Source organism: Schistocerca cancellata, chromosome 3 (genome assembly GCF_023864275.1).
Source record: "Schistocerca cancellata isolate TAMUIC-IGC-003103 chromosome 3, iqSchCanc2.1, whole genome shotgun sequence".
Taxonomy (NCBI): Eukaryota; Metazoa; Arthropoda; class Insecta; order Orthoptera; family Acrididae; genus Schistocerca; species Schistocerca cancellata.
Window position 1 is genome coordinate 42,831,977 of NC_064628.1, and position 11,344 is coordinate 42,843,320.

General features: G+C 38.0%; 1 protein-coding gene across 1 annotated transcript in view; it reads right to left on the bottom strand.

Annotated features, from left to right (window-relative positions):
* The window catches only part of LOC126176883 (RNA-binding protein with serine-rich domain 1-A-like), a 63,036-nt gene extending 52,846 nt beyond the window's left edge, over nt 1–10,190 (bottom strand). The window contains exons 1-2 of the mRNA XM_049924083.1: nt 10,034–10,190; nt 9,800–9,943 (exon numbers count right to left, since the gene is read on the bottom strand). Coding sequence (XP_049780040.1) covers nt 9,800–9,943; nt 10,034–10,065 — 176 coding nt within the window. The 5' untranslated portion in view covers nt 10,066–10,190. The remainder of the gene's footprint in view (nt 1–9,799; nt 9,944–10,033) is intronic.
* Nucleotides 10,191–11,344: the final 1,154 nt, after the last annotated feature.

The window sequence follows — 11,344 nt, forward strand, 5'->3', positions numbered from 1 at the left end:
TGGAGATGGGTGCTACTACCTTCTTTAATATGTGCTGTGCCCAACCCAGCTAGCTGTAGGAAGCCCATAGTCCACTAGGAATCCACATGCAGTGCAGTTTGGCATTTTACGTGTACAGAAAGCATTCCCAATGATGATGATAAGTGTGGTAAAAATTCTAAGACTGATGCGGGATTGAGCCACATATCTTTCTATTATTAATCCAATAATTAACCACTGAGCCAAAATGTCACATTTGACTATACGTATATTACAATGTCACAAATACATGCAAAGTTGTAGGACCCAAATATTATGATCACTAGGACTGTTGGTTATAATGAAATTGGCAAAATCTGAAGTTCCTTTGGTGATAGAGACTATGTAATATTGGCACACATTGTATTTCAACTGACAAATTGTCAGCGACAGTAATATTTGAAATGCTCTTTTTAAAAAATATTTCTGACAGTATTTAATGAAAGCATTCCAATAAAGAAATGTAAAGTAAGGTAACATTAGTTACAGAGCGCACTGAGGCATTCAAGCAATGTTTCTTCCTGTGCTTGGTATGCAAGTGAAATGGGAAGAGACCCTAACAAGCGATACAATGTTAGGTACACTCTGCCATGCATTTTACATTGGTTTGCAGAGTATATATGCAAGGAGTGTAACAGTTTCAAAAATAAGATGTCAGAAGGTGTTAACATTTGGTATTCTACACATCTGAATAATGTGTAAAAGCAAGATATTTTGCATAATAAAGACTATATATTCATGACAGTTCCTGCCAAAGTAGCTTATGTTTCATGCAGGAGTGCTTATATATTTAAAAAAAAATAGACCCAGGAAGAAAAGGACACAATTTAGGGAATATTAAGAAATCCAACAACAAACATGAAGCTGTACTCAAGCTAACAAATGGTATTAAAACCATTACACACACACAGACTGCAATTTACATTACATAATTAAAACATGATGACTAATTTCGGTTGTGTAAAACAACTAACTTCAGACAGTTCAAATCATAAATGCACATGAATATGACTTTAACAGTATCAATAGTCATCATCATGCAACAAAGCAGACTAAGCCAACACCGATGTAAAAAAAAAAAAAAAAAAACCATTGTCAAGGCTCAACCAGGTCATAACCCAGAATCTTGCAATGTGCAGGTAAAAAAACCAAGATATTTTGCATAATAAGGAGGGGGGGGGGGGAGATAGTTGGACAAGTAAAATTGCATCAGTCACCTATTATATGGATCTATAAGGCAACAAGAATTAAAAGCTGATCCTCAGCCTGATTGTCAAGAGTGTAAGAGGCTGAGTAAGAGAGAACAGGTACATCTTCCTAGTCTCGCTGGGCCAGGTTCATTTTATTTCTGACAATAACAAGTATATGGAGTATAATGTAACAATGGCTATGTTTATGTGACATTGAAATGCTCTCTCATCAATAAGGTTGTGGAACATTTTTTAATTTAGGTTGCCACTGCATAAGAATATAGCTTACTCACTGTATAACATAATGTCAATGGACAGATTAAAAAAATCTACTGACCAAGTGGTGGCAGGGGAACAAACACACAAACACACACAAAAGGATTTAACTTTTACAAGCTTTCAGATCCAGTGGGTCCTTCTTCTGGCAGGAGAGTTGAAGGGGAAGGAAGAGGAGTGAAGGAACAGGACTGGAGAGGTTTAGGAAAAGGGGTAAAACTTAGAAAAGTCACCCACAGGTGGGAACTAGCACTACAAATGTCCTTGGTTTTTGCCACCCACCTGGTCTTAATTTGTGTTAATTCCTTCTGTCTCAGCATTTATTCACAGTAACTACTCCTTTCTTCACTCCGTTTTAGTTTTCAACATCTTTCATTTTCTGACTTGCTAATTTTTTGCCATCCCCCCCTCCCACCCCTGTTACATATAATGCACTTAGCTTTTCACTCTAGAACACGATGTTTTAGTCATAATCTCTGTTCTGCATATTAACCTGTCTTCCACTTCAGGTTTTCAAATCTTGTTCAGAGTAGTCCCCTACAATCAGCCTTTCCTTCTCATCCCATCCGGTAAATCTGCCCTAATCAAGGGTTCTGTGTGACTTTTCTAAACTGTACCCCTTTCCCTAAACCTCTCCAGTACTTTTCCTTCATCCCTCTTCAATCCCCTTCAAATCTTCCACTAGAAGAAGGATCCATTGGCTCTGAAAACTTGTAAAAGTTAAATCCTTTAGTGTATGCATTCCCCTGCCACCACTTGGTTAGTATATTTTTTAATCTGTCCATTTACATTATATAATCAATAATTGATTATTTTCACTGCACAAAATGTTACAATGCATGTAATGGAAGAGTGATGCAATTTTACTTTTGCAACTGCCCCAACCCACTTTATACCTGAGTCACAAGATTATGGGTTATGCCCTAGTTCGCATATTGTGATGCTTTTAACATCAATATTGTCCCAGCCCCCCCCCCCCCCTTTTTTTGTTGCTATTAATACTGTTCAGTGCATATTCACCAGCAATTGTTGTACACAACCAAAACTAATCATCATGTTTTATCTATCTAATGTAAAGTGCGATCTAGGCATTAAAAGTATTATGTATAATTTCTTTATAAAATTTTAATAAATTACGTTAAGACTGTTGTCTCTGTTCCTGAGAATGTCAGGCTTCACAAAATCATTTTAGGCCATCAACAAACATAATTATGTTTACTTACTCAGAGGTTGCACTTGGTTTCATCCTGAATACCAAATTATCTAACAGAAAACAAATCATTGGATTAGACATGGGGTAGTGATCTGTAAAATATGACTTTAATCAAGTCAATGTAACTTAGACTGTCCTACTCAATTCCGTCTGTCATTTCGAGTTGGTGAACCCTGGGAACCTGAGGAAGTACTTGGAAGATAGGGTATGCAATCCTAGTACAGAAACAGGATCAGGGAAGATGAGAATGCAAGAAAAGGTTCTCCGCAGAACAGCAGGTTGGGCTAAGGGTTGATAACCCGTACCCAAAAATATGCCTTATTTGAAAGCTCCAGGAAACATAGGCGGATGGATCCTACAGCAAAGCAACAATGATTATGAGAATTGGATCATAAAATGTACAGACATCACATAGGATTGGAGTCCTTGAAAATCTGATTGGAATAGCAAAAACCTACAAGGTGGATATCATGGCCTTGCAAGAGATACAATTGGCTGGACAGTGTACCTTCCACAAACAACAGGGTAATAGGTACTATAGCAGCCACAATAGTGAATACATTTCTGATGTGGGATTTATAGACAATAAAAATACTGGACAACTAGTGACAGGATTTAAAGCAACAAGTCCAAAGATGTGTAATATACAAATATAGGGGAAATTCTGTAAATACAGTCTCTGAAATGCACATCACTATTGAGGAGAAGACAGCAGAAGAGAAGGATACTTTCTATGAGAAATTGGTTCAAGCTTATTGACAATATCCAAAATATGATACAAAGATGGTGATACGAGATACTGATGACGCTAAGGTAGGACAGGAGCATGCCTTATCCCCAACCAATGGTAAATACAGCCTCCACAAACAGAGTAATAATAAAGCACTCCGCTTGACAAATTTTACATCACTTAATATGGCAGTCTTTAGCACTTAGTTTCAGTATAAAAATATACATAAAGGGACATGGGTATTGCCAGACATTATGAGGAGCCAAAGTGATCAGACATTAATAGATACCAGGTGTGACTCTAATGTATTACACTGCCATGATTTCAGAGGTGCTAACAGGGACTCCGATCATTACCTAGTCATGGTGAAAATAAAATGGAGAATTTCTAATGTACATAAAGTTAAAGGAGAAAGACAACATAACTATAATACCTCAGAATGGTTTTCAATACAGCACTAGAGAAAGTATCAACGTCTGCCCAAATCAATACAACAGGCACAATATACAACAGAATGGTGCAAGATCTAGTTTATGCAGATGAAGTGGATATTACTTTAAGAATAGAACTAGTTGCCAAACACTTTGGCACTTGTGGCAGCAGTAATAGAAATGTGACTGGAAGCGAACATTAAAAAAACCAAATATATTCAAATAATAGACCAGAACTAAATATGATGCCAGAAACTGACCATGTACAAACAGAATCTACTAGAACACCACCTGATGATGGCAGAATGGTTATTCCCTGAAATATCGTGGAACTTCGACGATCGTATCTGGCTGGACACCTGAGAACTTTGGATACAGAATCTACTAGACATTTTTCCTACCTGGGAGCACTGGTAATATCAGTTTGGAAATAAAAAAAATGTCCCCAGCTAGCTAATAAATGCTACAATGGGCTGTCCACATCACTTACGGCCAGAAATCTGTTCCGAAGATCAATGTGTCAAATGTGTAAAACTTTAATAAGTTCAATATTAAATATAGCTCAGAAACCTGGACATTGACACAAAAGTGTAAGGAGTTAATGGGATGTTGTGAACAGAAAGTGTTTCACAAAATCTATCAAAGTTATCAAAATAAACCGCCCAAAATGGACCAGCCATTTCTGTCATATGGAATATGAGGACACAAGAAAAACAGCACTGCTACAAAACCCAGTGGGGTGATGAAGCAGGGGAAGACCAAAACTTCAATACTTGGATGACGTACAAGATCTAAAAATTATTGATGTCAGAGATGGAGACAGTAAACAGGGGCAAATGGGATGATGTCCAAGAACAGACCAAGGCTCATCAAGGGCTGTAGAGCAAGGAAGATGAAAAGGAAGAAGAAGAAATCAGTGTAGATGTTCTGCAAAGATTTGTGCTGAGGCCTTCTTTTGTCTGCCTCCACAGCAGTAATGATCTCAATTATCTAAAAATGGATTTTTGCTTAATAAAAGTAAAATTCAGCACATAACTCGTCGTTTTTAGTTTGATAACCCAACTTTCCCTCCAATGACCTTAGTTCTTTCGAGTTACTGAAGTGTATATTTAAATGACAAGTTATTGTGGATACAAAATACATTAGCGGTAACTTGTTTACAGTAATTTATTTGTTATGGTCGCTAATGAATTGTGTAAATTGAGTCTATATTACAATACCTTATTTTACATGTTTTTGTATAGGTGTTACATCATATCGTATTATCTTGTAGGGAAACTCTAATGATGTTTACAGCATCATTCTATTGTAGGAGGAGGACATCTACATTTATATTCCGCAACCAACCTTGCAGTCTGTGGTAGAGGTACTTTGTGTATCACTGTTACCTCCCCCCTTTCCCACCCAGCCGAGAATATATCACGGAAAGAATGACTGCGAGTAAGCCTCTATGTGGACTCGAATCTCTCCAATTTTATCTTCATAGTCTTTTCATTAGATCTATGTAGGGGGAGTATTATATTTGTTGACTCTTCTAGGAATGTATGCTCTTGGAATGTTAAAAGTAAACCACACCAGACACAGAATGCCTCTCTTGCAGTGTCTGCCACTGGAGTTGGTTAACCATTTCAGTGATACTTTTGTGCTTACTAAATAAATCTATAATGAAACGTGCTGCTCTTCTTTGGATCTTCTCTATTTCAACTATCAATCCTATCTGATCAGGTTTCCACATTGATGAGCAGTTTTCAAGTATTGGTGAAATGAGGGTTTTGTAAGCTATCTCCTTTGCTGACGAACTAAATCTGCTGAAGATTCTGTCAATGAATCTCAGCCTGGCATCTGCCTTTCGTGTTTTATGAGGTCGTTTCAATTTAAATCACTCTGTACTTACAGTCCTAGATATTTCATAGTCTAATCATACAATAATGCATCTTGCTGCCTATTTATGTGCAATACATTCCATTTGTTCCTGCTGAGGGTCAATTGTCACTCCTGCATCAAGCATCAATCCTCTGCAGTTCTTCCTGCATTTCCCTACAATTTTCTAACAACATGATTTCTCTGTATACAACACCACCATCTGCAAAAAGCCTTATGGACCTCCTGATGCTGTCTACTATATTATTTATAAATATTGTGAAATGTAATGGACCTACAACACTCCCCTGTCTTACGCTCCAAGTCACTTTACATCAGAAGACTTCTCTACACTGAGAATGATATGCTGTGTTCTGTTCGTTATAAATTTTTCAAACCAGTCACACAGTTGGCCTGATATTTCGTAAGCTCATATTTTGTTCAGTAAGCAGCAGTGCGGAACTGTACTGAATGTCTTATGCAAGTCAAGGAACATGGCATCTATATGGGTGCTAATATCTGCCACCTTCTGGGTCTTGTGGATGAACAAAGCAAGCTGAGTCACATAATCATCTTTTTTTGGAAACCACGTTGATTCCTACTGAGGAGATTCTGAGTCTCCAGAAATGTCAAAATGTCACAATATGCAAGCATAAAACATGTTCCCAAATTATGTAACTGAGCAACATCAGAGATACAGGTCTATAGTTATGTGTGTCTTTTCATCAACCCTTTTTGAAAACAGGAATGACCTGTGCTTTTTTTTCAGTCATCAGTAAAACTTGCTCCACCAAAGATGTACAGTACACTGCTGCTAGAATAGGAGCAAGTTCTTTCGCATTCTCTATGTAAAAAAACATACTGGTATCCCATTAGGTCCAGTAGTCTTCCCTGTGTTAAACAATTTCAGTTTATCTTCTTTCCCACATCACTTTTTTTTATATCAGCCATTTTGCCATTTGTGTGATGCTTTAGAGGCAGCACTACAGTGTGATCTTCCTCTGTGAAACAGGTGTTTATTGTCATAACCTTTTCTACGCTGTCCTCCGCTTCAGTGCCATTATGGCTACAGAGAGTCTAAGCAGGTGGTTTCAATCTGTTGACTGATTTGACACAAGCCCCAAACTTCTTGGCATTTTCTTTCAAGTAAGTAGACAAAATTTTACTGTTAAATAGGTTGAACACTTAATGCATGATTCTCCTTACACTAATTTTGGCTTTGTGAAATTTTTGCTTGTCTGTGAGGCTTTGGCTACGTTTAAATTTCCAGGGATTCTCTCTTTACTTTCAGGGCTGCTTCCCAACAGGCTGTCGAACCATGGCAGAACTTTTCCATCCCTCACAACTTTTCTCTGCACATACCTGTCCAAACAGTATTGTACAATGCTATTGAACTTTGTTAACTGATCCTCAACATTGTTAGTGCTCGAGATGAAGCTTTCTTTTTTACCAGTCAGTTGATCTGAAATCTATTTCCTGTTGCTAAGGAGAAAGATCTTCCTGCCTTTCTTTGTATTCCTATTTACAGCCATATTCAGTGATGCTATTAATGGCCTTAAGATCACTGATTCCCTGTTTATGCTAACCGGATCTTTCCAAAGTATGGCATTCAGTTCTTTGAACAAATACTACTACATTTTGATTTATACAGTGTGCCTGAGGAGGAATGGTCAATATTCATAGCTAGGACAGGACCAATAATTTGAGGCAAAAAACTAGCAAACATGGGCTCTAAAAAAGCAAAAAAAAGCTTGCAAAAATATGCTCTTAAATGCATTCCTTGCGATCTATGAGCACATCTCCATCTTTGACACTGTGAAACAAATCTCTTCTACTGCAGGCTCTTTGTTCTTCATATACTGGGAGGGGACAGTATGGAAAAGAAGAAGAAAAAGATATGGAAAACAAAAGAGCTGGCTGTAGAGAAGATTTGTTTCGCAGAAACAAAGATGAAGAAGTGCTCATAGCTCCCAAGGTACGCTTTTACAGCCCACATCTTCAATGCTTTCTGGCTTTGAATGATCATTCTGACATATCTCTAAATATTGAATGTTCCTTCTGGGACACATATAGAGAGAGTGAGAATCAAAATCCTGAAAAAATTTCCATGACTATGATAAACAATAGACATATTTATACTCAATGCCGTAGACTACAAAGACCTATGAACCCCTTGAGCATAAATGTATGTATAATAAGCTCCCAGTAGTTGCACAAGATCTTCCAGAACTTCAATTTAAACAAACACTATATGCCAGATCAGTTGTCAACACATTGTATAAGATGAAAAAATACATTACTTTAATATAACTTCAGTAGTTAACCCATTGTTTTTCGTATGTATTAAAAAAAAAACTAAATTAAACTCCGCCCAAACAGGCCATGAAGGCCTGACTGGCTGCCGTGTCATCCTCCACCCACAGGTGTCATTGGATGCGGATATGGAGGGGCATTTGATCAGCACACAGCTCTCCCAGCCGTACGCCAGTTTACAATACTGGAACCGCTACTTCTCAATCAAGTAGCTCCTCAGTTTTCCTCACAAGGACTGAGTGCCCTCCGCTTGCCAACAGTGCTCTGCAGGCTGGATGGTCACAAATCCTAGTGTCACAGTTCGATAGCACTTAACTTTGGTGATCTGATAGGAAATGGTGTGACCACTGCAGCAAGGCTGTTGGCGTTTTGTATGTACCAATTTAACTAAATTGTTGTCTGTTTAATATTCATTAGTGTAATGACCAAATGATAAAAGATATTATTATTATAACTGCACACAGTAACAGTTATTAAAATACTGATTTTGTATGTGCTGAATTTGCTACACACCTTACTGTAGCCATTTCAATATATATTTCAAAGAAACAGCAAAGCTAGTGCATTTTCTCATATGGACTTTGGCAAAGTGCCAATAATAGCAGTCAGTCATGTTGGAGAAGTTTATAGTATGACTACTGTAACATGAAAATAGGTTTTTAACAAACTGTTTTCCTCTCAGAAAACAGCTTTAATGACGGCAAAGATAAATTGCTAAAGTTTTCCCCCGTCAGTTTTCATCACTGCTTTACACATTGCTGAAAATAGCTAAAATGTTTTTGTGTTGTGTGCAAAATCCTAAAACTGTTAATGCATACATTACAGAAAAGTAGCATATACAAGGTACAGTATTGTTTATTGGGGTAACTCGACAAACATAGTGCGGATACTAAAAACACAAAAGAAAATTATACGAAATATGTGCACTGCAAATCACAAAGAACCATGTCAACCATTTTAACTCTGCCATCCTTATACATATATGAGTTTATTACACATTTATACATCAGACATGAATTATTTGAGGGAAACCATTTTGACCATTCACATGAAACCAGAAACAAAGAAAATTTTATGCTCCCCACCCACCGCCTCAGACTGTATGCCCAGGTACCTCAATACAAGGGAATGAAAATTTGTAATAAATTAAAAGGGAACAAGTTGATGCAGATGAATTTCAGTTCACTTAAAAGAAAGCTATATGAGGTACTGACACTGAAGTGTTATTACACAGTGGATGAATTCATGCGAGACAAACTGGAAATTTGAGCTGGGTACAATGTGTTACCCTTATAGTGTCGTTATTTATTATAGTGCTATTGTTTATCAATGTAAAAATCACTGTAATTGTTTTATAAATTTTTGACATGTCTCTTGTACGCAAACGAAATGGATTGCAAATGTATGTCATGAGATGAATAAAACACAATTCACTAGATCTATGTACGAAAACTTACATCCAACAATGAGAAATATTGACAAATATATGTATTTATCATGCAAAAAGAGTATGATTAATTAACTTGACTGTATTACACCATTAAATATCCAACTGGAAACGAAATTATACTCGAAATTTATAGGCGACAACAGCCGCGTTCTGACTTTCGGTGAATATAAATGAGATACTGCAACACTGTGAGTCTGACATTATTACGTGACGCGACTGGGATATCTAAGTAAAACAAACAGAATATAAACAATAATACGGCGCAGTACCACAATAAAAAAATTATTTATTACAAAGCTGTGACCCGTTTTCATGTACCTGCGGCTACTACTGCCACTTCCACTGGAAGAAGATGGAGCTTTCTTCTTCTTATCACGGCCTCTTTCTTTCTTGTTTTCTTTGTCTGATGCCCCGGAGTCTGAATCACTCTTCGCGTTATTACCTGCGCGTCGGTTTCTGGCCCTGATGAAAAAAATGAAAATTTAAGTAGCCGTTTAATATCGAAATCATTCAGTAAGCATGGAGAGGAGGGAATGCACAACCGCAACTCACATTTTCTTCTTAGTTACCGTTTCCACAGGCATGAGGAAAGGAAACTTTAACACACAAACGCGACAACAGACACCAATACTAGTTTGTTTATGTTTCACACAGTCACAGACAATCACACACTGTACAATTACATCTATGAACTTCAGGCACCAATTGATACGAACCGTTATCGATGTTCCAATCGATCAGTAAGTACTACAAAGAGTTTATGCGCTCAATGCAGTAGCACGTGAGTAGCGCGAATTCCTAAAAAGTACGCGTAGGCCTAGCTCCATCTACATTTATATTCTGTCAATCACTGTGAACTGTCTGGCATAGGTTACGAGAGAGAATTATTCTTCGGGGGATGATTCTCTCCCACGTGTAGATGCACTTATAGCAATTTTTACTAGATCTCCTAGATCTGTGAAATGTAGATATTTTCTTTTTCTCTTTTAGCGATGTCGCCTCCTTTCAGACTTTTTCTTCTATTGTTGGCAGCAGGACATGGCATGTTATCGCTGCTCTGAGCATGGCCCACATCGGAAGTATGTTCCAGTTTCGGAGACCGGCCTCATTATCTCAGCAAGGTCGAGAAGTACGGTTAGCGGGGCAACTAGCGAAGACTGCTCAACGCCTGTCACAATGGCGGCTGTCGCGTGGCAGGGAGCTGCCTGCCCTGGTGTCGATATATTGTCTGATCACCTAGAGTGATCATCTCGTTCCTCCCCTGGCGTGTTGTCGCTAGCACACTTGCCGGTCCACTCATGCTAACCTCTGCTGCGTCCTGGAACAGAGGCAGCTTTGGCTTTGTTGCTGACCAGCATCAGTGTGTTAATGGTTGATCCCACCACTGTCGGTAACAAGAACAATAACATCAAAAGTTAAAGATAATGAACCAATCAGGATTGATAGAGTGAAGAAACAGAGTTTTCCATAAGATAGCTCGAGAACTGTGGGTTCTTCAGGAGAAAGTCAGTGTGCTCTAGTAATACAATGTGTTTACATGTGCCCTATCTGAAACAATTTTCAGTAAAGTAGTTATTGTTCATTAAATAGTGTGTGACCATCATTAGTTCCAATCCACTTAGACTAGTGACACTGAGATACTTCACAACAACGAATGCACAACACCTAAAATGGATAACTTACAATACCAGCAAGTTGTCACTCAGGATGCAGACTCAATTCGCGAATTGCACACCATTCTCATTCTATCAGTGCAGGATGAAGAAAATTGGAGGAGACAGGATTATGAACCTACAAACTGCACAGACTATGTAAGTTTTTCCAGACCAATCGAGCAGCAACCTTCGTGCAGTATGGGAGCCA